Genomic DNA, 27,687 nt, shown 5'->3' with positions numbered 1-27,687 from the left:
CCCATGTGCACCTTTTCCATTTGCTACTGCTAGGAACATTATGTCCACACGCCACCTTCCTCTCACAAGAGTGACATCGCGCTTCCTCCATAGGGATTTCCAGACCTCCTAGCCCCTGTTTTACCCTTTGATTCTCCATTTCTAGGTTGGTTGAAGGTCAAATATGATTCACGGTTTGTTTCTTACTCTGTTCTTTTTTGTTGTTCTCCTATGTCAATATGTCTTCCAAACCTACTACCTACTTTTCTGGAACTCCTGCCGCTAATTATGAGAAACTGAATGAGAAAAATTATATCTCTCAATCTACATCAATTGAAATATGGTTCTTTGGCCAAGGTTTCCACGATAACCTAGAAGAAGATGGGAGTAATGTACCATACAATCAATCTAAATAATGGAAGAAAACCTATTAGATCCAGTGATCAACTGGCATGTGTTAACGAAATCTTGGAGAGGACCTCAAATTGAATTTATTTATTCCAAGCTTGTTATATAATATTTGTATTGAGAGTGAGTGTTAGAATATATGACTTTTCTTGTTTTTTACTGATCTCTCTCCTCATTGTATATGAGGACAACCACTCCCAATATGAATATGAGAACCTAAGAAAGGAAAATTAAGCACTCTAAATAATTTTCTCTCTTTTTTATATATCTCAAGTATATCCAATAAAAAAACAATAAAATATTTTCTTCACCAGAAAGAACACAAACCAGGATTGGAGTTAGCTGCCCTTCTAGGTCGAGAAGACCTTTGGCAAAAGCAGCTGCAGACATCTGTTTAACACAGGTCATGAAAAAATGGCTCACATGATGCCAAAGAACAAATTAGGATGACTAAAAAGGCCAAAGCATAATTGCAGCATTGATAATGATAACCACTTGGACTTTCTTGATTAAGGTGAGCACAACTCAGGCCATACCTGCACGCGACCCTCGTCAGAGCTGTAAATCTTCAGATCATGACGGTATGTACTATGGAGGCGAAGTAGACCTGTACCTTCTCCTGTGATTTATAGCACACAAAAAGTTTTCCTTCATACACAGTACAAGCCATTGACAAGTTCATGCTATATAAAATACGAATGTATGGTTCTGTATGAAACATGTCTTACACAGACTAAAACACAAATACATACTAGGTTAAACTATTCCCTTGGTCCCTACATTTGACCCTATTTGTAAGTTTTGGTCCCTAATTTAGGATGTTCAATTTCCACACTTTATGTTAGGGATTCTGAAAAGAATTCCTAACCAGCTCTCTCTCTAACTAAAACACCACAATCAAGAATAGGAGAAGAAAGAATAGTATGAATGGTATTCACAACAATGGATCAAGAATACAATGTGTCTTAGGAGCTTAACCTCCTCCACCAGGTGCTAAGACCGGTCTACACATACAACTACTCAACTCGCTAACTGAAACAATAAAAGGTCCTAATATATAGGCCTTTTCCCGGCCCCTCACTTAACTGATTAACAGTTAAGTGTTCTGTTTCCCTTTTCTCCTTTCCTATACTCTCTAAGTCGTAACACTTTAGTAAATTACTTTATTATTTTATGTAATTTCCTATATAAAAGAAGAATCGCTGGACAGTTTGAACATCAACAATATTCCTCCTATTTCAACTATTTATTGAATAAAACCAAATTGAATTTTTACCTGGATACATTTTATTCCGGAAATATCTTCCCAGCTCTTCAGCCTGCAAAAGAGAAAGTAATTCAAACAACTAGGAAAGAAGATTATAAATGGAAATTCTTTTTTATTTCTAACAATATTAACAGTATATAAAATTAAGCCTCATAACCTGCTTTCTGCCAGCATGCGTAAGAACGCCACCATATTTAAGAATCATAAGAGCTTCAATAGGTTGTTCTTCAATTTCACCATTGCCTTTTGTCACTTTGATCCACTTCAGTGGTTTTAGTTGAACTTTCCTATATATGCCAGAGAAATGTCCTCCCTGATAATATTAGAAAAGGAAAAGAAATGAAATAATTTACGACTTTGATAAAAAGCAAAGGTAGCAATTTTACAGGCTTTAAAAGGACACGCAAGCTTATATGCTGTATCAGTTTGGCTTGGCATGTCTCAGCTAAAAGACAATATCCTGTATTATGCACAAAGAGAAACATCATTATTTTCATTTTTTATGACTGACAACCCAGGTAGGAAAGTGTTTCCACCTTTCCTTACTTTTGCCCAGTTTTTGGTCAACAAGTCATGGGCCTCAGCCATGTTGGGCATTGCATTCCACCATATAGCTTAATCAACATCTTGAAAAAAATAAGAATGAATTCTTTTACGCCCTCATAAGAGTATGTGTCCAATCCAAAATGGTCATCAATTCGATTTTTTTTTTTTTCATATAGAGCTGTACCTGACAGATAATATAGAACTGATATTTCTTGGGGAATGAAAAACAAACCCAATCAAGGGCATAAGTTAATGCAGAGAGCATTCAAGAAAAAACTGAATTTAATTCAAATTCCAAATGACTAATGGGTTCATAATACAAAGTATAATAGATTATTAATAATAGATAAAACAGTGCCAAGGGAATTAATAACCTCCTCAAGAACTACTTTAACTTGACGAAGCTTTTCAGCATGATCGATATCTTCAGCCTCACTGTCACTATCTGGTCTAAATATATACAAATATAAAGTTAATTCCAAAACCCAACTAAGCATATGCATGTATTGACTAACAAATTGGTGGAAACTATTAGTAGTACGTATAAATGGCAAAGTATACATGCAACAGAAAGAGTCCGTTTTTTAGCATAGCTAATGAAATGAAAGATGCATTATTCTTGCTTGAACATTTAAAAAATGAGGAAATTTCATTTGAAAGGAAAGAAAATATGCATATAAGAGGTCCTCCGCAAAGATATCCATGTAGCCGTACCCAATTTAGAGGGATATGCTTGGTTGTTATTGTCATTAAATAATGAAGTAAGGATAGGAATGATAGACCATAGAAGCTCTAAAACTATATGACAAAAGCAAAATAAGCCCAAAATCTTCAGCTTTTAGAATAACTACCCCTTGAATCCTTCAGAAACTGACAAAACTAAGAATAAAAGTAAAGCAAGAAAGAGCTTTTCAACTCCTATGCATGTCTAGAAGCCTATCAGACCTCATCAATCGCCTCTCTAGCAACAAAGCTGAGCGGAGCAAGAGTTAGTTTGCATAACTAACTATAAACAACCAACACCCAGAAAAAAAGTTAAAACTAGACAGACTATAAGCACCGAACTACCTTTCACAGAAGATATATACTAAATTAAATGAAAATTTAACTGTAATACTCGAGGTGAGTATTAGTTGATCAAGCTCTACTAGCATGAGCAAGAACATGGCCAATGTGATTCTTAACCTGCTCAGAAAGTCCCTAAAAAGGTTTTTGATGGATACAACATAATTCCTAGGCACATTATAATGCTATAATTAGTAAAAACCTGATTTATCTATCAAGTTATTGTCACAAGGAGACCACATAATAAAGATTTTTACTTTAATGAGCATCATTAGAGCAGTTGTATTAATAACCCCAACAAGTTGTGAAAAATAATTACTTTTAAACCTAAATTAGGAACATGCAATCTGGGCACTCAACACACATGCAAGAACACATGCATGTATGCTAAAATCCTGAAACCAGTTACCCAAACAGTAAGCTAATAAACTGCATGGGATGCTAACTAGATCAATATTTGTTCGGGTGACATACCTGGTGCGAGGCACCAGCATCCGTGTGGCATCTAAAAGGTCTTGCAGCTGAACAGCACTTTTAAGTTTTGTCTGCAACAAAAAAGACCAATAGATCAACCACGTAGATTAAGAAATCACTAGCTAAAATAAAACTATATAAAATTATTAAAGGACTTTTAAGTCTTGTCTGTAAACAAGATACCAATTGATACACCACAGAAGATTAAGAATTCAGAATCTTGAATAAACCTTCACGTTGTAAATTAGGAAAAAATATCAAAAAATCTTACTATTCAATTCATCATATTTTTAAGGGTAAACAGTCGGATCAATACAAAAAGCAGTAATATATTTCGTTTTTAGTTAAAGAAGAAAAAAAAATTACAATCTTAGTACCAAAACTTTAATACATTCTTATCCCCATGTTGGAGCATACATATTGTATGTCCCAAGCTTGGAAGAAATATATTCAATCCTAGGTCCTCTCAAGGATTTTGTTAGTACATCTACAAGTTCATCATTTAATCCAACAAACTCGTGCAAAATTCCTTAGGTAGCAATTTTTTTCAAATGAAACGATAGTCAATTTCAATGTGGTTAGTCCTCTCATGGAAGAATAAATTGGAAGCAATGTGGAGAGCATCTTGGATATCACAATCCATCTTCATTGGCTGAACCTCACAAAAATTTAAGTATTAAAGGAACTGTTTTACCTATATAAGCTCACATGTGAGGAATGTCATTGCTCTATACTCAACTTCAACAGATGATTGTATAACATTTTGTTTCTTACTTTTCCAATAGATAATATTTTCTCCAAGTAAAAGACAATATCTTGTGGTAGAGTGTCTATCCATAGGTGAACCAACCCAATCAGAATCACAATATCCAAAGATATGGGTATTCCCTTTATGTTCATAAAGTAGTCCTTCTACTAGAGTCTTGCTGAAGTATATTAGAATATGAATAACATTTCAGTCATCAATACAATGATTTTGCATGAATTGACTCACAACACCAACTACCAAAGATAAATCTAGTCTAGTGATAGTGAGATAAATAAGTTTTCCGACCAGTCTTCTATCTCTTTCAAGGATAGAGAAAAATTCCCCCTATTCTACCACTAATTTCTGATTTGTATCGACAGGACAATCCCTTGGTTTACAATCAATCATTTTTGTCTCTTTTAAGATATTAAGAGCATATTTCCTTTGAGAGATTACAACTCCTTCCTTTGATTGATCTACCTCTATGTCTAAAAAATATTTATTTCCAAGATCCTTGGTCTTAAAATGATTATATAGGTGTTACTTTAACTAAGAGATTTTAGTAACATCATTCCCTATAATGACTATATCCTCAACATACACTATTAAGTAGACATTTTCCAAGGTAGATGTGACAATAGAAAACAAAATGGTTTACCGCACTACATTTCAGCCCAAAGGATTGAACAATGTGGCCGAACTTTCCAAAACAAGCACAAAGAGATTGCTTGAGACCATAAAGAGAGCAACTCAACTTACAAACCAAATCATAATGAAGCATTACCAGAAATATCAATAACAGAATCACAATCAATTATCCATGAACTTTGACACTCAAATGTTTGAGAAATGCAAGCTTGTGACAAAATAGAATGAGTGAAAGGTTGCGCTTAGTCGTCAAATTTTAACCTAAGATATTCATTATATTCTTTATTAGAGAACTTCGGCTCAGAAACTTCAGATTTGGAAATATTGGTTGTCTTAGGAAAGCCATGTAAAAAGCAACAATTTTCTTGGTAGGGACCGATTATAATATGTGCATTGAGAACGACCTCTATGGCTAGGACACCCTCCTCTAGTGCCAAGACCTCTTTTTGTACAAGTAACTATGGCAGAGGAGATAGTTCTTGAACACATGTTGAGCATGGCAGAGGCAGGGAGATGGTCTAGAAATGCAATAGGGAAACATAAGGTTTTGAAGAGAGAGAAACCTAGGGTTTCAAGTGAGAGATAGCAGACATTTTCATTAAGAAGCTTCCTCATTGTATATTCAAGATATTTGTGAAGTTGGGAATGATCAATATTCCAACTAGAGGGAGAGTGTTGTAAATACAACATTATAAGGATAAAAATTTCCTCAATGTCTCCATATTGATTAGGTGCAAAATATCTTTAGAATCATCTAATTCATTTCAAAGTATTCTTATCTCCATATTGATTACTACAAATAGAAATGATGAGAATATTGGTCTCAATCAGATAACTACTTGTTTGCCTACATAGTTAAAGTCTTAACAATAGTCATCGAAGGACCAAAAATAGTTAAAGTCTCCATATTGATTACTACAAATAGAAATGATGAGAATATAATTGGTCTCAATCAGATAACTACTTGTTTGCCTACATAGTTAAAGTCTTAACAATAGTCATCGAAGGACCAAAAATAGCATTACCTCAGATTTGGGTCGGCCACCATTGTATTTCAACATTAAGTTCAACAACTTTTCCTCAGTAACCTTTAGCTTCACTTTCTGTTTTGGAGTTCTATCACCACTACCGAAAGTGAATAGTATATAAGAAACCACACATTAAACTAATCAAATGAAAAAAAAACATAGTACATACTGACGAATAACAGCAATTACACATCGCAGTTCCTCAGATTGTCCAAAAGTGCCACTAATACCACTACCCTGACGAGTTAGTGGCTCACGAGTTAGTGGCTCAGAAGGTTGGGTTAGTTCATTTACTTTCCATGGTAAAGTTGGTGGAACCACTGAAGAAAGATGGGGAGCTTTTGCATCTAACAACATCTTCCGTAGCACACAGGCAGAATCATCATAATACCTTCAGTAGAAAAAAAAAATAATATGATTTTGAAAAGCACAAAAATAGTTGAGAAACAATGTATACCATAAAAAGGTCTAGAGACAACGTGTAGAACAAAAAAAATATTAGAAGAAAGGTTAATTTGTCATACATCAAGCAAAATTTCTTGAATCAAGTAAAGGTTTTCATTTTCTTAGAAGTGTGACATCGTTTTTCTAGAGTTCCAAATTTGTAATTTCTGTAAGAGTACATAAATGACAAGGGGAATTTTTTTCCCTTGAACTAGTTTTCATCACTTTGTAATGACTATGACACAAAAGGAAATTACGTAATAAAAATCATTATGGGTAATATATACATTGTAAATGTAATCATTATGGGTAATATAAAGCATTTGACTTTGTGATAGTAATAAGCAAAGTATATAAGAGACAGAGAGACAAATTTAAATGTTTTTTCACCTACATTCCTCTTCATACTCTCTTCTCTTGGATTATTTACCTTTGGTTTGACAGTTTTTGCCTATTCAAGAGCTAGGGCATGCCATAAGCTTTAGTGATAGCTCAATAATGGTTTAAAATATGAAATGGAAACAGTTCCTTTGTCTTTCCTTAATTCATCGAGCACTTGATATACATTCTATAAATTGATCATATATACTCTTCATATGAAATTACTATTTGGTACATTTAGAAACTAGATTTTAATCTAATTTAACCTTACAAAACCAGCTTGTAAAGTGTGGGTTTTTCACTTATATAGTATAATTTGACTATACTTCTAGTTGACGTGGAATCTCCAACACTTCTTGTTAAGGAATGGACACATTGAGCTTGAGACTAGATATTTATGATCGGTCCAATAGTGGTTCAATAAAAGGTGGCATGATAAAACTAATTACCACTGCTAATATAGGTTTTTATACCATCAAGTCAACTTTAAATATAACTCAGCTTCACAAAATTAGGTAGTAAGGTTAAGTTTGTACCTACTTATATATTATAATTTAGTCATATCTCTAGTCAATATGAGATTTATAACACAAATTCTTAGCCAAAGACTATGCATTTTGAGCATGGGTATGAATATCTATGATAGGCCAAGCAAACTTCACTAGGATAGACTTTGATCTTATTTCAGAAAATAGACTTTAAGCTTAGAAAATAGACTTTAAATCTAATTCAACCTCACAAAACAAACTTGTAAAGTGAGGTTTGTAACAATATACTTTGACCACATTTCTAATTGATGTGAGATCTTCAACAATTACAAATTAGAATATAAAAAATGACGGACAATATCCAGTCAACCATTCAGCATGACAAGTGATTGGCTAAAACAAGATAAGAATTTTAATTTGCGACATTCTTTTCCAGAGATCAGTTACGTATGCATATTAATCCCAATGGAAACTATTAGAAATGTTGCTTCTAGCAAAAGGAACTTTATTGGATGGAATCAGAGTTCAACACCCTATTCGCATTGGTTACGATGATAGAAGTTCTCACTAATCACTCAGTGTAGCATTTATAACTTTTTGAAGTACTGTAATATCTATCCTTCCCAATATTTAATAAAGAAAGAAGGGAAAATCAGATATATATCAAATTGGGAAGAACTGATCCTATGATTTTCTGTTAATGTAAAGAAAGTGAAAAACTAATAGAGTATTTTAAACCGTTCTTCCATATCAAAACAAAAATATCTAATTACAAAATTTACTTGTACGAATTTTTAACAAAGCTCCATCCATTCACATCACAAACATACGAGCGTCCCTGACTTCTCAAGAGATCAAATCCACAAACCTGAAAGCAACATAAATTTAAAGGAGGGCATAAATATGATCAGAAAAATTATTTTCTTATACTCATGTAAATATTTCATTGAATCAATATTTTAAAGAGAATCACATTCATTAATTTAGAAACTCATAAAATACTGTGTAAACTTCATTGGCCCAGCCACATTTTACCTACATAACCGTTAGCTCACAGATTCACAACCCAATACAAAGAAAGTCAGATAAAGTGAAGTAATAGAATTTAATTCCCTTTAGGATTTCCTTAGAAAATTAAAATTAGAGATCCGCTCTTTTGGATTAAATCCACTGAAATAATAAGATTCATTTTCTAAAACACTAGATTGATTCGTTGATAGGACTTATCAAGATGGTTAAACTATCAGCAAAATGATTTAGAACATATTTTCTAAGCTAAAATCAAAATTCAGAGGCAAAAAAGCTATAAAATAAAAGAACAAGCAGCTAAAATGGAAAGAGAAATAGAAACATCGCGATTGACATGATTCAATAGCAGTTTTAAAAATACAATCCAACACAACATTAGGATTAATTATTAGAACAGAAATTGTACACAAAATAAATCCAACTATACAACCAAGGAGCCGTACACACTGTTTTAAAAGATAATACTCACTAAAAAAATACAATATATTTTATTAACGTATAGTTACCACATTAAATACCACATACCGCTTGACTGAATGCAATGCAAACGTCTCTTGCCATTTCCTTCTCAGCAGGAGATAGTAACACTGGATACCTGACCTGCCAAATGAGAAGGCAAACTGCTTCAACATGTTAAAATATTGTTTCAAGCAAGCAATTCTGACTTGCTTTGTAATGGGACATGTTTGTTCCTTCTATTCATACACTCAAAAATTAAGACAACAATGAGATGTTTGCACGATTAGGGACCAAACACTTTTTAACAATTACCAGCAAAAAAGAATAACCAATTTAGGCAACCAGAAAGACTCAAATGACAAAAGAAACAGATAGAGCCAGGAAGAATTTTGAAAATAGCTAAATATTTAGCCCGTGCTTGTTTGAGGAAGTGGATAATTTGGAATAGAAATTACGCCCACACTTTTTGGGTACAAATGCAAATTTTCGACAATTAAGATTGCAACTTACTTATGCCACACCTTAGTACTGTACAATTTGGTCCATTCCTATATCATAAAATTAGTTTATTGTTATTTACTACCCTTCACCAAGCAACAAAGCGAAAATCAAAATCTTTGCATTCCACTGTTATCTACAATATTTTGGTCAATTAGTGCTCCTAAAGATAAGCAATACTCATGGAATTATGGCTGTAATTAACAGTCATAAGTATACACAAACCCTAGTGAGCTATAACCAAAATTGTGGCCAAACAATTTAACATCCTCTTTAATCCCAGGTCAAACAACTTCGAGTCCCAAACCAATTTTTCACCTTCCATACTAAACTTTCACAAACAAATGCAGCTGCTAATTCCCCCAGCCTCGTCTTCTGCTTTAGCCCCACCAACAACAACGTCTCATGCACATGAACTCCTCGTTGTCCTACATAAAGGTATTTAGTCCAGAGACAATCCTAGTCCTTTATATGTATGTACTCTTCGTTATGACTGACTCTTCGTTATATTGCTCTCTTAATTTCTCTACGTATTTTGTGTATGTACCTAAGTGTATAGGCTTAAAGGCTAGTGGCACTTGGGAGCTAGTTCTTTTACCTGCTGTGAAGATTATTGTTGGTTTTCAATGGGCTTATATTGCAAACAATGGACCAAATGGCTATATTGAACCAGATAGGAAAGTTTTTCTTCATTGACGTTTCTTCGTTCTCTAATTTTTTTTTTTTTTGTAACGAGGATCTCTTGGCCGCCTAATTCTTTGTAATAATCTTTTCTTTTCTGAATGAATTATTTCTTTTATACAAATAATAATTAGGAAAAAAAAAGGCTAACCACAACTAGGGCAAAATAATTTACATTGTCATCCAATCACAAACAATCATGTATGGTAACTTTTTTTTTTACTTTCACAATGATTTTTAATGATGATTTGTGATTGGATGACGGTATAATACATTTTCAGATTATCCGTATATTATCATGTAATAAAAAGAATATTGTATACTTTTTACGCACTATTATTAAAGTTTTACCATGTTAATCAGAATCATGAAAGTACGACTTTTTAAATAGTCATTGCAAAAGTTAGCAAATACCATACACTACGACATGTGATCAGATAAAAATGTAAAAGAACCTTTACAACTTAGTGCATGGACTATTTACTCACAATATGTTTCTGGTCTGAATTTGGTGTAAAAGTTTTTGTCCCTATATTTAAATTGATGTATTTAGTCCTTGTAATTTGAAAAAAGCCGGTTTTGGTCGCTCTGTCCAAATATTATCAAAGATTTCTTTTATATGAATAACATTGGACAAACTAATTTGATTTTGCTTTCTTATCATCAATTACCAAGCCACATGATTGTTTTCCTTCTAAAGTATTCAGTTAGACAATATTTAGGTAAAAGACATTTGGAAAGAGGAATTAAAACAATTTTTGCTCAAATTACAAGGACTAAAAAGATCAATTTTAATATAAGGCTTTCTATTGGTAATTAATAATCATAAACAGAAATACCAAGCACCGTTTCATTGATTGAATGTATGAAAAGAAGAATATTTAAAGCACTATGTTTGGCCCAACCAAAAGGATCTGTGTCCTTCAATTAACTAAAATGTAACCCAAAAAGATGAAAAAAGAAACTCATACAGAAATATATATTGTTTTAAAGCTGCATAACTGGAAACCTAGAGATTGACAGAAAACAACATGATGAAACCTAAGTAGGAAAAAGCTTTTCCTAGGAATGGACTAATAACTAAGAAGGACCATCTTGTAATGCTAAATGGATAGGCAACGAAGACCAAATTTATACGAGAACAGAGAAAGAATATCTGAGAAAAGCGATGAATTCTACTTACTTCCTTCCCATCAGGATTTCTCATAACAACACCATCAACAACAGGTGACTTCCTTGCCTCAGCATGAGCATATTCAGGACCTACTGTGTACACCTACAGTCATTTATCAAAATTTTAAGAGACCATTCTAATATGCAAAAAGATATGGAGAAACATTTGAAATACATTTAAGAGAAAAGGAATAGAAAGCAACATAAATCTCAAAACTGCCAAACCTTAACATCTGTTCCTCCAGTTGGCATAAACTCCTCATAAATGTAGGATCCTTCACGCCTTACTCTTCTCACGTCTGGGTGAAACTCACTTGACCTATTTCCAACCTAAGATAATGTTATACCCAAAACAGAGACCAAGTTGATTAACTATAACTCATAAAAGAGATAAAGGAAGCACTATAAATTATGCAAAGAGCATGTTACTGAAAAACAAGCGATGTTAAAGCTCAAGTTGTAAGAAGGCATAGTATACATTTATATTTACAACTACTTATATATGCTTTCGAAAGATTGTATTGCAATATAATTACTGGAGATAGCATACAGGCATCCAACCAATGTAATCCTCCCATTTAAAAATAAATATGACAGAATAGGATGATGTTTATTACACAGATGAGAACTAATAAAACCTCATCACTGGGTTAGTTATTTCGACAGAAAAACAAACCAAAAAAGTAATCAGTTTGAACCAGTCTATTAGAAAAAGAATGTCTTCTACAGATCATATCATGTTAATAGTAGAATATTACCTAGGGAGAGTGCCTAAAGCTCACCTTCCTAAACAATTCCTTCATACCTCCACCAGCTGAACTGGGATAATATATCATTATACTGTGGTTATCAGCTTCAAAAAGCACAGAAATGACAGTTATTAAAAAAATTGAGAAATATATTTCCAATCATGATTGAACAATTAACGCATTTTGGGGTTATAACTTCCATTCATTTAGTATCAGATACAACAAGAAAATCATGCTAGAGGACTTGCAATGGAAAAACACACAAAATTGAAAGTACAATAAGTAAACACTAACATAATATCAAGGTACGCAAGAGATAAAACATGATGCAAATGGTTTCCACATGCTCTTCATCAAATTATCTAAGATTCTCATTACATCACCTTGTGTCCCTAAGTCATGACAGATAAGGAATATGAAATTTTTATTTTACCAACAAAAAGTGTTTATTGTTGAAGCTAAGGAAAAAATGATACACAGAATTCTAAATAAATTATAGAAAGCATCTGTTTATAGTTGAGATTCTAGCACAAACACAGGTTTCCCCAAAACAAGGAGTTTCTTCCTTCAAAACACCAAAAACAACAATCAGTATTGCCCAGAATGCAGTCCATCATGATCGGACAAAACATATTAATATCAATAGACATTTTTTTCTAAAAAAAAAAGTAAACAATTAAATTTTTCAATTGTCCTACATTCAAACAAGACAGTAGGTTGTTGATATTCTCACAAGAACTTCTTAGGAATCACTGAAGAAATCAGCTTCGAGTAAGATTCTGTAATATATATATATATATATATGGAGCTAATCCTATTGGATTTATATAGGAATAGTAGTGATATTTTAAGATATTTTGTATGTGGTCTAATTATTATTAGTAATAAAAAGGATCTGGTTTTCACTTTTATTAGAAGCAGAAATTACTGATTATAGAGGATTTCTGTCAGAGACACAGCTGGAAATTCAGCTACATTCTGTTAAATAGGACAATAATTCAATTTATTTTTCCAATGAGAATTAACATGTACAAAGTTAAAATATAGTACGTAACCCACAAAAAACGCTAGCGAACTATGTAAGGCAAATAAATGAATCATGGGCAAGTCTAGTGTACGAGATATAAGGTATAACATTCCTGCAAGTGCATGTAATATAAAGACTGACAGTTTGGCTCATTATTTAATAAATTCAAAGTGTCATGAATGCAATGTAACAAATTGCATCACAAATTAAAACATTTTCCATGAGTCTTATAAGTCCAGCACATATATCTCTGAAGAGTAACAGCTGCATAGGGCTCATGTGACGTGCAAGTTTGGTATATCATTAATGCACTAGGGTTTACTTATAAATATTATTATCAAGCAGAAAAATAGATAAATTAATTTATTTTCGGTAAGTATTCATTTACCTATTACTTATTTTATTATTCTTTCCAAATAGTCAATGATCACATGTAGTTGAGTTTCATCATTTCAAGAAATGATATAAAGATATAATAACCAATTATAGAAGTTACTACTCGTGATTTGAACATACCAACTTGAGAATTAAACTGTAAAATAATTCTGGAGGGCTTGATTGATTCCTCTCATGATCTTCTATTTATAAGAATAAATTGATACAAAAGTACATAATAAATAGGGTAATTCTAGACACAATATAATCATGATAAATAATCCTAGACACAATATAATCATGATAAATAGGGTAACCCTTGACACAATATAATCATAATAAATAGGGTAACCCTTGACATAATATAATGATGATAAAATAGGATAAATATCCTAACACTAAAAAACGCAAAAGATGTATTTACATCACACAACTTGTAAGCCATAGTGTGAGTGAATGCTATTCCCTATTGTTTCCGCCTGAAATTTTGAATATCACATATTCAAAACATGTTATTGATTTTCATCTATATTAATTTCGATTCAATGCTGTAAGAATTTTTAAATTATATTTATTTTAATAAGATTAACTTTTATTGATTGCGATTCCTGCCGTTGAAAATTCGATTGTAGAGTTAACACTTGGGCTGCCTAATAAAAAAATAGGACAAAAATAACACGATTGAAAATCTTTGTTTTGACAAAACAATCCAATGTAAATTACTTATATCAATGACTACTTGGTAAAAGATAAAGGAACAAAAAGAAAACCCCCGAAAATCATTATCATGATAAAAGAAGCCAATGTACATTACATATAACAATGATTCGCAGAAAAAAAAAATGGAACAAAATGAACATCCCCACCCCACAATAAAACAAGCCAATAGAATGCACATATCATTCATTAGTTACTTTGTACCCAAAAAGAAAAATACTAATGAAAGAGACGGAAGCAAAATAAAGAGTATCACCCACACAAGAAACGAGCTTACCATCAACAGGCTTCTCTACAAATGGTTTAAAAAACCGCATGCCATGAACCTCAACAAAATCTTCTTCCTCAATAAAGTAATCCAGTTGTTGGTACGGGACTTCCCTAATTACAAGGGCATATCTTGGAACGGGGATTCCAAACATTTCAAGACGCTTGAAGCCCAAAATTGAACATTTATAAAAAATAAATTATATATATCATCAAAGAAATAGCATAGCATATTTTAGTGTAATTGGATATAAATTCATAACTAACAACACTAAATAGAAATATGATCTTCACTAAAAGTCTGTCTCAGGGGAAGAGCAGAGGACAAGCCAATATAACTTTAATGAGTAAATTTTTTTTTCTTTTTTCCTTTCTTAGCAACACGCGAACTAACACAAACTCAAAGTTCAGTTTTTCACTTCCTTGGGTTGGCTTCATGCAAAAAATGTACATATAAATATCAGCTGTTAAATAAACAATGAAAAAAAGTTAAGGCCTTAAGTCGAAACCCAAGCCAATACAGCATGCGGAACAGAGTTATCAGCAGTCAAAGCCAGAAGATAGCACATTTGCAAGGCATTCAAAGCCAAAAGAACAAAGCTTCATCATACGTGAAAACTACAAAGAGTTTAGATTAAAACCTAAAAAAGAGGGAGATTGACTCAATCCATGTACCTCGTATACTTTCCTTCGGTCATGAAGAAGGTGCTGGGGCTCCAGTTCATTTACCACAAAAGGCCTGCATCACAGTGCATGAGTAGTTTATGGACCAGTACACCTTCTCATCCAAACATTCAAAGTAAAAGTGTAACAAACAGTAGATAATCATTGTTAGAGAAGATAATCTTCCGCTTGTTTAGTCCTTTTGTCGGCAGTTAAATTAAGTTTAAACTTGGATAAAACTGACACTATGATAAGAACCTTGTAAGAACCACACAGAAATGCAGTAGGAAGAGTCCAAAACCTATAAAAATCCTACACCAGAATCCCAACTCCCAATGTAAAACTGGAGTCCCATACCTTTCATTTGGATCCTAAAACCCCACATAGCCTTAGAACTCACCGGCTGGTTGTGCACTAGCCCTCTGACTAGTCCCAATCGAATGCTACAATGCCAATATTAATTATGGCTAAGGGAGATGGTGAAGAACACTAATACAGTTCTTGTAATTGGAGAGTTCAAAATCTAACAATCACACACTTCCTATGTACGACTTAAGCCTCATACTCCGTAACTCAACCCTGACACTCTACTGAATGCTGTTAGCAGTTGCCGGTCAACTGTAGTTGTTCTTAGTTTATATTTTTCAGAGATACGGTTTTAATAACAGAATACTAGTTCATATCTCTCTCCGTATTTTCTCTAGCTTTCTCACTCTTTTCTCATTTTCTTGGAATGACTCCATTTATCAATTTTAAGAAACTATTATATGAGTGCATATGTTATACAACTGAAAAACAGAAAACAAAGCAACAGGCAATATATGCTGTAAATTTGAGCATTAGCCCACTAATTCTACAGTAACACTAATTAAACAAGAATGATTCAGTGTGGTTAATTGAGATCTCTACCATATCCTTCTCCAGGAAAGAAAACGATTTCAGGATGATAGATTCAATATTGCAGGAACCTCCACTAGGAAAAAGAAGGTGAAAGTCAAACCATTTGTGGGTCAATAATACCCTGTGAAGATTTCAAAATCTTCCTAGAAATTAGAGGCTAATTCCAGTTACGATCAGTTTCAATAAGATTTAGAAGCAACCTAAAAGTTGATTCTTCTTGAGTATATCTCAGGATATTCTATAGCCTGACATTTGTATTTCAGCATAGTTAGTTACAGCTGCCATTGTCAGACTGTAATAACAAACTCAGTCTCACTTAGTAGAGTTGTTACCTGGTGACTCGTCATCTTTATACTTTCATCATTCTATCAATACTCTTCCTAACACAATACAATTTATTGAAAACTACAAAATCAAGAGAAATTCACTGAATAAGAAGAGGGACCTACCAAAATTTTTAAGTTTCAATAAATTGCAATCAATAATAGTGTGTTACTGGCATTTATCTAATTACAAGATATTCTTTCTGATTTCTCTCTCTATCTAATAAAAGTTTATACACAAGAATGACTAGTTTCTCACAATTGTACACTTCACGTGTCTTAATCTGCATGCAAATTCATGAATACATTTTACACTCATACCAAACTTAGCGGAGAATTTCCTGTCAGTGATGACGCCTAATTCTCAACCCAACATTTGAAAAGAGTAGCACAAAGACCTTACACTTCCACTAGACTAAAAAACCTCTTACAGGCTACAGAATAGTGCAACATTAGCATCATAAACAGGGTTCCATGCACGTAACAGCAATATATCCCCTCCCAATTTCAGCGTCAGAAAAAGAAATTTACCTTGAAATATCAGCGAGCAAAGAACCATAAAAATTCTCATATCAAAATTCATGTACACTAAATACACCAGAAAATAAAGGTTTCTTTTTTGAGAAGATGATTGTCAATAAGCTAGCATATATCTATTGTCATATTATATTTATACAAGAATTTGACCATCACGGATGTAGCTGTTCATGGGCTTATATGTAATTCAAGAACATTTTAGTGCTTAATAACCCAACTTTTAACGCTCTTACACTATCTTATACAGGCTAGTGAGTAACAAGACATACATTTAATATTCAAATCAAATGAAGTTGCTAAATAAACAAGCTTACTTCCTTAAAGCAGCATACGCCTCTGCCTTTTGAAGGGGATATCCCGAGGAATAGAAAGCAATCAAACAATCACATATTGGCCAGCTGAAATAACACAATATTTAAACATTACTGGAACGACATAGCCTCAAACGTCCACAAGGTCAACAAAAATAAAACAGTTCAGCTGTAACTGAAATGTGGCAAGTACAAATACAATTAATGATGTCACGTCATCGTGGAACTTTTAAGCAGTTCATATAGATGCGTGCTGTAAAGAAAGTTGGCACTGTTGTTAATAGTTCCTTCCAAAATCAACAAAGTTTAAACACTTCAGCAATCTCAAACTCCAGTAAAAATAAATGTTATAGCAAACACAAACAGTAGCAAAATAACTTAATGTTATCACGAACATACAATAAGATATTATAAATGTTTAACTGATACATGTGAATAAAACTTTCCACGTCCTAAAAAATTCCATCATTTTCCCATGGTGAAAACTAAAACTAGGGAATATTTAGTTTATTTTCATTTGTATTTTTCGTTGATAACCTTATAATTACACAAGTTTCACCTTGCTTGCATTCCCAATTTCTGTCTGCCCAACTGTTACATTCCTATTCCCTAAGTTGGATGCATTATAATAAAAGAGAGTCGGCTGAATACACACGTGAAACTTTTTTTTCTCAAACAGGACCACAAAATATTGCTCTCCAAATTTAGAGTTCAAACTAGGTTCCAGCCATATGAATAAGACTATCATACCTCTCTATTGGTTCTTCAAGGATCACCTTGTCCCCAAAATGTATGACCTACAAATAATACAAAATATCAAATAAGAATAGAAATAAACAGAAAAAACATTGCAAAAAAATGGAAAACAGAATTACCAACTCAGCCGTTTCTTTCACAGAACAAAATAATATATAATAGAAACAGGATAAATAGTGTATGGAGTATGTACTGAGCTTTGAGAGTATTCTATCGTGTAATCACAGAATATCAAGTTCCGATAAGTTTGTTGACTTTTACTATAATTTGGTTAAAAGTTAAGATTTATATATCATAATATAACATATTTTATACTAAGAATGCATTAAGAGTCAACTCATAAAAATACATTATAAACTATGAGTAAGCAGTATATGTGCTGACAATGAATCATCACGCATCTCACGTGATAGATGATTTGAGAATTCTTATAATTATAGTAAAAGTCGCGTAAATACCAACTGCAATTTTGTATATGTTGAAAATGTGAAAGGAAAATAAACTATTACAATATAATCGATTCGTATTATTCACTCATATGGTTTACATTAGCATTAAAAAAGAAATCGAATAATCCAAACTCTGTTATTTCTAGTTTATTCAACAACAATCCACCACATCTGATACAAAAAATCAGAACACTGCAAACTCGTTCACCTACCTCGAATTCACCAAACGCTTGTAGCCTATCAAAAATTTGTCCCATAGGCGCGGAGAAGACCTGCAAAATCCAATCCAGCAATGAGGGCAGAAAAACAGAGGCAGGGAATCGCGCGCATTCTTCGAAGTTCAAACTCGCTTCGAAATCCGAAATAAGCCGCCGTAGTACCAAATCATCAAAACGCAAAACAAAAGACGAAATAGAAGACGAAGAAACTAGATTGATTGATTAAGTTTAATGAAAGAGAGAACCTCTGAGTGACATTTCACCTTCTTTTCCATCACGCAGACACCGATCTTAACCTTGTCCGCGAGCGCCACCGCCATCTCTGAGATCGATTCACCCTCGCTGGCGTCTTCGAACCCAATGGCAATAAATTATCAACGAAACGGTGTCGTCGTAACGGAATCCCTGCGCATTCCGCGAGAGAAAATGCGTGAACGTGAGCACCGAGAAAAATGGCGGAAACTGTTTAAGTGTTGCGTCTCGGTAAATATATGAATAACGACTGAATGAAAATTTGTTCCAACAAAGACAAACTGAGTCTGAAAGGAAGCACAAATAAAAAGAAAAAAAAGAAAAACAGAGAAACAAAAAATAAACGTTTAAAAAGAAAGAATGTTGTGAGTACTGTATAACAGTCACCACCGTACGTTGGTTTAACTGTGGCGAATCAAATTCCTTAAGACAAGGAATGTTTCATGAAGGCTGATTAAAAAAATTAGTAAATTATATACTTTCTAATACATATTTATTTATTTTATATTGTTTTATTTTAAATAGGATATGTTATTTTAAATATTTAAAGTTTTGGTGATATGGATTTAAGATTATCATATAAATAGAGAATAAATAGTTTATAAGAGAAAAAGAAGTTGGAAAATTCCATATAAAAGTTTTAAAGACATAAAATACTATTTATATTTAGAAGAAAAATAATGAATGTAATTAAAAACATTGAAGAATTTTTGGTGGGAAGTTAAAAATGTTGTTGGTTTGTAATGGGAATGTGCATTTTGGGATGCTGGAATATGCAATGGAAAAGAGGGGGCTAAACCTTTAGCAGGAAATAGACTTGAAGAAAGACGGGTAGAAAAAGGTGAATAAAACAAGTTGTTGAATTGGATTTTGGGATTTTCTGATTCTAAAGCATCAAAGTGAACCCACCTGTTACGTTTTCCTTAAAGCTGCTTTCTTAGTCACTATCATGGACTCAAACTTTTTGCAACAATTCTTTTTTATTTGGTTAAGTTGGGGTAAATCATGGTTGTGTATTATTGACTATTTTTTAGATAGAAATTTATTTAAAACACTATTTCTAACATATAAATCAAACCTTTTGATTGACTGCATATTAGTCTATCATTGACTGGAGTAAACGTTTCTAGAACAACATTGGAAATTCTTTTTTACTTTAAGTTATTGCAAATTGGATGACTCTCACTAAACTGATTGATTATGCTTTCATTAGACATGCAAATTGAACATAATTATAGGTAAAATATATTTATTAACTTTTGAAACTTTTACGTTATGTTTAAAATTTATAAATATAGAAATAAAGTAAAGAGACGAATGATTATATTATGAATTTAAAATTTTACTTTAATAACCTATTAAAACATATAAATGGCTTGAGTTTCAAAGTATTTTAACAAATATCACTTTGAAGTTGAAAAATGAGAAATAATACTAACTTTATAACGGAAACCAACATTGAAGATCATGAAGAAAAAGGATATTAGTTGTGATTCTCCATCCCACGCTTGAATTAATCAATATCAGAGAGATTGCATGACACTTATATAATTTACATTGAATATTACATTGTTTAATATTTTTAAAATTTATAGAAATATATGTATGTTTTTTCAGATTAAACCTATATAAAAAAATATCCAAATAAACCTTTCTCAACATTATTGACCCAACTAGCTTTATATTTTGTAGTAGTTTAAATTAAAATAAGATCATATGCTTTTTTATTACTTTTATCTGTTATTTAAGCTTTTGATGCACTTTCTTTATCTCATCCAGACACTTTTTGTTTCTTAACATACAACAGGAAAAGATTCCTTTTTTTATCCTCTTTTTGTTACTGTAATATTAGTTCGTCAATTAATAATTAAGAACGCAACTTTTATCCATGATAAAGCATTGCTGAATTTTCAAATCCAATCTTGTCTACACTTCCTGGTGATAAATTTGAGGATGAGAATAGTATATAAAATATTCTGAATTTGAATTGTTTTTAATTTAAATTGGTTTAATTTTAAATATTTTGTTTGTGTTTTGCTTATAGAATTTTTATTTAATTAATTATTTTGTCAGACCTAGTAAATATGTACCCAAAACCCCTCCTGTCAGCTGATTTAAAACGCACCCAAAACCCTCTGCATAGACGCCAGGTGTCAAGAAACGAGGATCTGAAATCAGATAGTGGGATGTAGGTGTCAGCAGAAGAGCGGACGCTCGTTTTACATGAGAAGAAAAAATGATTTTTTGAAACCTCCTTCCCACTCTCTCTGCATGCACCATTCTTCTTTCAAAAATCTGATCTTTCATTTTCTCCTTCTTCTCTCTATAAAACTCTCCCTTCTCTCTACTGTAACTCATCTTTCTCTTCTCCGATTCTCATTCAGAGACCGTAGGAGCACTCTCGGCGTCTCAAGCTTCACTTTGAACCGAACAAATCTGAGTTCTGAAACTGGTAAGTTTCTTTATGCCTAGCCGTTCGTTTTTCTGATACATGCAAACCCAGCTCCGGTTGCATGCTGTTATCCTGTCTGAGTCTCTGTTGGTTTATTGGATGTTTGAATTAGTTTAAAGAGGAATGGAACGTAAGGGTAGAAGGGAACTCAGTCAGACGAAGAGTATTTTACCTTAGTACATTCGTTCACTTTAAGAGGTAAGGGAAGCTTATTGATTTAATTCACATGCTTATGTATTTCCTAAACGTCCGTTGATTTGCTTTAACATGAAAAATGATTATGCTATGTTATGATGCATGAAATGTATGAAAATTATATGATTTGGTGATATGAGATATGGAATATGGATTTTTGGTATGAAAGTATAAATGTATGAAAACTATATGTCGAGAACTGAATTTGAACAATATTACTTCTGATAAGAAATTTCCCCTAAGAAAGTGACGTTCGTTACTGAACGGTCTTTAACCGTTCGGTTTTATAGTGAATTTGGTTAGTAGTGGATTCTTTCATTCGGGAAGAACTCTAGTGGAGGACGAGCGTCTACACTTCGAACTTCTGTGCTTGAGCGTTCGGCCAAGCATAGTTCGGTCTTGATATCCTGCTATGAAATATTTTAGTATCCGTAAATAATACTTCAATAGTGTCTTGACATAATTATCCATCCTCTTTCATATTCGTTAGTAGCACTTGGTTTTCTACCAAGTGTTTGTCATAAGCAAGTGTTTGGTCTCACACCTGGCACTCGTTCTATCTCCTTAGTCTAAATTCGTTATATGAGCGTTCGTTCAAGCCCTCTAGGGTTCGCTCGCTATAGTGTCTAGTCCTTGACTGTCACTTAGACTTTTGATACTAAACTCAACTAAACTAAGTATTCACTAACGTTCGTTTTCTTCAGACGAGATAATTCTAAGTATTATTCTTCATGCCTTGAAATATTATTATTCAGTGATTTCTCTCTGAAGTCATCGTTCTTTGTCTGGTCTTTTAAGGTTCAGATAGAGTCCTCAAGAGTCGGTTCCTTTAACTGGCTCAACGTTTAAATCGACGTTCGTCCCATTCGTCTATTGGAATATATCTTTACTCTTGTCATCTTTCTTAAAAAATCCGTTGTTAATCCTTGATCTAAATCCACTCTCACAGTTGAAGGTCCCTCGATCTCGCTCTATGCGTTCGGCCAGTTTAAATATGGTTGAACGTTCGTTATTTTCAATCCTCTTAAATCTTTATACGAGGTGATTAAATGAGTTATGTATTATTGATAGATGAAGGAAACGTGATATGGAAAAGTTGTGGTTTATGAATGAGCGTTCCGGGGAGGAACGACTCATGTTTGGATATTGAATTGGTAGAGTATGAATGTGGTTATGCTAAGCTGGTTGTTCATCCTGATGTTCCGTGAGTACTCGTCTTCACGTAGAGGAGGGTAGGTCATGTGTGGGAACGGCAGGAGGTCCCGTCCTTAGGGGTACTTTGGATGAATAGGACTAACCTCGGGTGGCAGCTGTTGAGTGTATCCCAGTTACTACATCACCCGAGTGCACGAACGCCTGTAGCTACACAGATTTCATACAGTCCGGACAGTCAGTCTAAGTAATAGGTTCCGTATGTTATGTTTGATGAAATGAACTTTGTTTGTTGAATGGTTTGAAAAATATATGTTGATGTATGAAATTAAATTACATAAGCTTACCCTTCGTTTCTGTCGTGTCTTGTTTTGTACGTCCGTCTTGTCGTTGCAATGATCATCCGTGTGGATGTGAGTAGACGCGAACGCGTTGTTGATAGATGCGCTGGAAGAAGAAAATTTGGAGGATGCGAATCTCGTAGAAGTTGAAGTCAAGGCCGAACCATAGGACGTTCGATTAATTTTATAGCTTAGTTAGGGTATAGTGGTCGTTCGATCATCATCCTTTTTGTTAAGCTCGACCGTTCGGTAAATTTCCTTTTGTAAACCGTTCGGTCAGACTAGTGTGTATTTTATATTGTAACTCTTTCTGTAAGGCCGTTCGGCCGAGACCGTACGTTCTCGTGTGTAAGACTGATCTGTTATATTGTTAAATGTAAATATTCAATTATATGGTTTATTGCTGTATTTTTGGGATGTTATTTAATATAAAATGTATTCTAATATTTAATGAAATAAAAGCATTAGTTGACAAATCTTTTTCAAAATTATTAGTTTAGGTTATTATTAGTCAAGAGACGATAACCAGTTCCTATAGTGAAATTGTGAGGACTAAGAGAATGTTCTGAATTTGAATTGTTTTTAATTTAGGCTTAATACCTGTTTTTGTCCCTCTTTTTAAGGGAAATGTTCACTTTCGTCCTACCTTTTTCAAAAAGTTCAATTTGGTCCCACGTTGTGAAAATAGTGTCCAAGTTAATCCTTTTTGGTCACGGCGTTAAATATTTAACGATTCTGCTGCCAGCTAGGAGTGTGGTGTGCAACGTGGCTTTTTACTTGCGTAACGTGGCAGTGACAGTTTAGGGTTTAACTGAGAACGTGGCAGTGAGATTAAAATTGTGATTGTTAGGGTTTGATTGTTAGGGAAATGAAAACAGAGGTGTCGCGCGAAAGAGAAAGGGGCTTTTTTTCTTTGGCATGCCCAGGCTCGGGGCGGTCTTTTTCTGATCGAGAATCCCCTAGGGGTTCAGCATTCTTCTTCTATTCCTCACCCCTCAGATCCAACACTCTCCCGCTCACCCCCTCAGCTCACACACTCTCTAGAGACCCGAGGTCTCTTCGTCTCTCCGCAACCTCCACCCGTCTGGCAGCCGTGAACCGATTCCCGTCGCCACCGATACCCGTCGCCACCGAGGCCACCACGATGGGTTCTCCTGGTCACCTTTATCTATATTCTGTTTCTGTGTGGGGATATAAATTTTCGAAGAATATGATAATGGTGGCATCCATTGGGTTGGTTACGGTTTCCCTATTGGGTATGAATTGTTGGGGATGAATGAGGACCAGTGTCAGCGTGCGTGTGAGGGGAGATATGGGTTAGGTTGTTTCTGGTACTTCTTGCAGGTTTGGTGTGGTTCGCGGTAGTTGGAGGTTGAGTTGTCTGGTAATGGGAGAATGTTGAGGGCGGAGGAGATGGTCCTAAGTTGGCTGTGGAGGTGCCGTAGGGTAGCTGATGACTGAAATCTAATGAAAGAGATGAATGGGAAAATAGTTTATGGGTGAAATCTTATCGAAGATGGAGGGATTTGATGACTTTAAGGAAACGGAGATGAGGGCAGAGGAAGATCTGAGGTTCGAAAGGTGGGTGTTACACGGAGAACAAAATGGATTTGGCAGGGGCGTGTGTGGTTGGGAGTGAGGGGCCGAGGGGTGGACAGGGCTGAACGAGCCACGTTCTCAGTTAAACCCTAAACTGTCACTGCCACGTTACGCAAGTAAAAAGCCACGTTGCACACCACACTCCTAGCTGGCAGCAGAATCGTTAAATATTTAACGCCGTGACCAAAAAGGATTAACTTGGACACTTTTTTCACAACGTGGGACCAAATTGAACTTTTTGAAAAAGGTAGGACGAAAGTGAACATTTCCCTTAAAAAGAGGGACAAAAACAGGTATTAAGCCTTTAATTTAAATTGGTTTAATTTTAAATATTTTGCTTGTGTTTTGCTTATAATTTTTTTTTTTAATAAATTATTTTAATTATTATAAAATATAAATTTATTCTAATATTTAATAAATCAAAAGCATTAGTTGAAGAATTTTTTTCAAACTTTCTTATTAGTATAAGCATTTCTTTTAGTAAAAATGTGAGTATTTAAAAAAAATGATATTTTAGAATTAATAGTGGTTTAAAAATAGTAAGATTTGGTTGTTTTAATATTAAAAGGATTTATATAAGTAAGAAGTTTTATAAAATAGTTTAATTATTTTAAAATATATTATTTCTCTAAAAGTCACTTTTCTAAGGTTATTTGATTTTTCTATATGAGTTCTTACCTTCTATTCATCTGATTGAAGATTCAAGATCGTAGAAGTGATCATCGTGGAGAGCTCTTCAATTTAGACCAATAAATTTCTTCAATCGAGTAAGTCATTGTTTTTTCCCTTTTCGTATGACTAATTTGTTTTTGTTGCATGTGGATTTTTCTTGCTTACATGTGCTACTTGAATCATCAATATGTCTAGCATATAAGTGATCCTTATGATAGGTTCTGATCATTCTTGTGATGTCCCTATGTGTAGATAGAGCATATGTGAAGTGGAAGGAGTTTTAGACAATTAAAGTTGTTAATGTTTCACATGTGAGAAAAGTAATTATACTTGTTTTAAGCTAAACTAATTAGCTAGTTATATATATATATATATATATATATATATATATATATATATATATATATGTGTGTGTGTGTGTGTATGTATTGAATTGTGATTTAATTTGATCTAGACTTGATTTAATATGTTTGGTATGTGTGTTATTCGTATGTATTGTGATATGTTAAAGCATGAATTTTATTGTTTGTCTGTGAGTTGTAATGTCTCTGGGAAATTCTTTAATTGAGTAATATGACCTAACTCGAGTTAAAAAATTTAAATTTTAAGTGTTTGAAAAATTACTAAGTGAGGATTAACTCAAAAGGAGACAAATTTCTTAATCAAAGCTCAAATAAGAAGTTCTGGATACTGATACATTGTTGGGTGTTGTTATAGCGCCGCCAAGCACCACTAAGACAATGTCCATTGACTTGGAGGCATTGGGCACCATTTTTAAACTGTTGGATGCACTCAAATAAGTGGTTTTCAAGGGTTTATAGTGTCAGGCGCCACTTTTCTAGTGTCAAACACCCTCCTATTTTCTGGTCTACATCATCTTGGGAAAAATAGCATTCTTGCTTCATTAACCGTCAAATCAAGGTGAAATTTTGATAATAGGTCCTAACCGCATGAATTGTTATTTTGACCAATGGGATATTTGATTTGATATTTGTAGTTAAAAAAGTTTGTCTCTTATGTTTAACTTATTTTAGGTTTCTATTTCATGAAAAGCATTATTATTTGTGGTTTTGGTTTGATCTTGGAGTAAAAGAAAATATATGGTTTGTTGATGTATATGTGTATAAATGTTTGTGTACTGATTCTTTGAGTATCTGAAATCTGTTCAGTTATGATTTGTGCATATGAATGGAATTTTGTACGAGATAGTGCTTAATAAGGATGAAGTAAAGTTGTGAATTGTATGATTATTTAGGGTTTTAGCTTCTGAGGAAGAATTTCAAATCCTTATTAATTTAGTGTTATGCATTGGTTAGGGGGTGTTGGTCATAAATCATCTTATACTTTATAAGCTTACAAACTCACATAGAGTGTCGTAGTCTTGGTGGTGAAAACTAAATGGGGTTCTTATGGTGGGACTAAGGATGAGACCCTCGCCTTGTGATGCCATAAGTTAACTTAACCTGTACAACGAAATTTTATTAGTTTGTTAGGCTAGGTGGAGTCAAAGCTTTTACTACAATGCATAAGAAGTTTTATGACAAGTGCAAAGCTTCTAATGTCCAAGTCAATGCATAAATTCGAATAATTGAGTCTAATTTTATGTTTGTATTGTTTTGAGATTGCCTTGCAATTTTGGAATGATGAATTGCTAACTTGAGTGTGATATCTTACTATGTAGACATTTTATTATGAAGTTAAATTATGCATGTTTAAAGTTATCAACTTACCCTCACTTTGCTTGTACCATTTATTGTTTGTATATTTCTTATTTTGTGATGATCACCATTTATTGGTGTAAGCAGAAGATGATGCAAGAATGGATAAATTGTAACATGTAATAGAACCCACAGTCTAGAATAACAAATATTCTTTTTGTTCATGTTTGGTTGTTTCTTTCGGAGATGATTGTACTTATATATATGCTAACTATTTTGAATGATTAAATATGTAATGTCTCAGTGATTTTATTAAATTGAAGAGAGATGTCTTAGTGGTTTTATTAAATTAAAATGAGATGTTAAAAAATAAGTTTAAATGTTTAAATCTTATCTTTACATCTTATATGACAAAATAAGTTAGCAAAATATAAATCTTACAATTGATTAAATGGGTCAAATTTTAGAGATACATTCCATTTAAAGATTTAAACCACAATTTTACTCAAATTACTCAACAGAACACAATTATTTCATAAATAACTAACTTCACTTATTTGTTTAGGAATAACACTAAAGTCTATCAATTTTAAATACCCTTAAACACTTATATGAATATAATCTACACAAAGAATATAATATCAATAATTCAATCCCGCCTTAAGGATCCTAATTGGACAAAGGTTCCTTAGAAACCCTAAATCTTCACATGCAAAAGTAAATTGTCCCACATGCATACAAAACTCCAAAGTGATTAA

General features: G+C 33.3%; 1 protein-coding gene across 5 annotated transcripts in view; it reads right to left on the bottom strand.

Annotated features, from left to right (window-relative positions):
• Positions 1 to 19,290, bottom strand: part of LOC108345984 (inositol hexakisphosphate and diphosphoinositol-pentakisphosphate kinase VIP2) — a 28,927-nt gene extending 9,637 nt beyond the window's left edge. The window contains exons 1-20 of one of the 5 annotated variants that reach the window (XM_017584876.2): positions 19,256 to 19,290; positions 18,854 to 19,013; positions 18,603 to 18,662; positions 17,936 to 17,982; positions 17,189 to 17,272; positions 15,127 to 15,190; positions 14,462 to 14,615; positions 12,099 to 12,169; positions 11,542 to 11,646; positions 11,327 to 11,419; positions 9,031 to 9,105; positions 8,259 to 8,344; positions 6,333 to 6,554; positions 6,161 to 6,260; positions 3,740 to 3,810; positions 2,575 to 2,650; positions 1,812 to 1,967; positions 1,664 to 1,706; positions 924 to 1,006; positions 715 to 777 (exon numbers count right to left, since the gene is read on the bottom strand). In XM_017584876.2, the coding sequence (XP_017440365.1) occupies positions 715 to 777; positions 924 to 1,006; positions 1,664 to 1,706; positions 1,812 to 1,967; positions 2,575 to 2,650; positions 3,740 to 3,810; positions 6,161 to 6,260; positions 6,333 to 6,554; positions 8,259 to 8,344; positions 9,031 to 9,105; positions 11,327 to 11,419; positions 11,542 to 11,646; positions 12,099 to 12,169; positions 14,462 to 14,615; positions 15,127 to 15,190; positions 17,189 to 17,272; positions 17,936 to 17,982; positions 18,603 to 18,662; positions 18,854 to 18,928 (1,728 nt within the window). In that variant the 5' untranslated portion in view covers positions 18,929 to 19,013; positions 19,256 to 19,290. Of the gene's footprint in view, positions 1 to 714; positions 778 to 923; positions 1,007 to 1,663; positions 1,707 to 1,811; positions 1,968 to 2,574; positions 2,651 to 3,739; positions 3,811 to 6,160; positions 6,261 to 6,332; positions 6,555 to 8,258; positions 8,345 to 9,030; positions 9,106 to 11,326; positions 11,420 to 11,541; positions 11,647 to 12,098; positions 12,170 to 14,461; positions 14,616 to 15,126; positions 15,191 to 17,188; positions 17,273 to 17,935; positions 17,983 to 18,602; positions 18,663 to 18,853; positions 19,218 to 19,255 lie in introns of those variants that run through there. The other 4 variants (XM_017584879.2, XM_017584875.2, XM_017584877.2 and 1 more) reach the window with 4 other exon arrangements.
• Positions 19,291 to 27,687: the final 8,397 nt, after the last annotated feature.

The sequence above is a fragment of the Vigna angularis genome, chromosome 8 (genome assembly GCF_016808095.1).
Source record: "Vigna angularis cultivar LongXiaoDou No.4 chromosome 8, ASM1680809v1, whole genome shotgun sequence".
Taxonomy (NCBI): domain Eukaryota; kingdom Viridiplantae; phylum Streptophyta; class Magnoliopsida; order Fabales; family Fabaceae; genus Vigna; species Vigna angularis.
The sequence above is the reverse complement of the archived record's forward strand: the minus strand, read 5'-3'. Positions and strand labels throughout refer to the sequence as shown.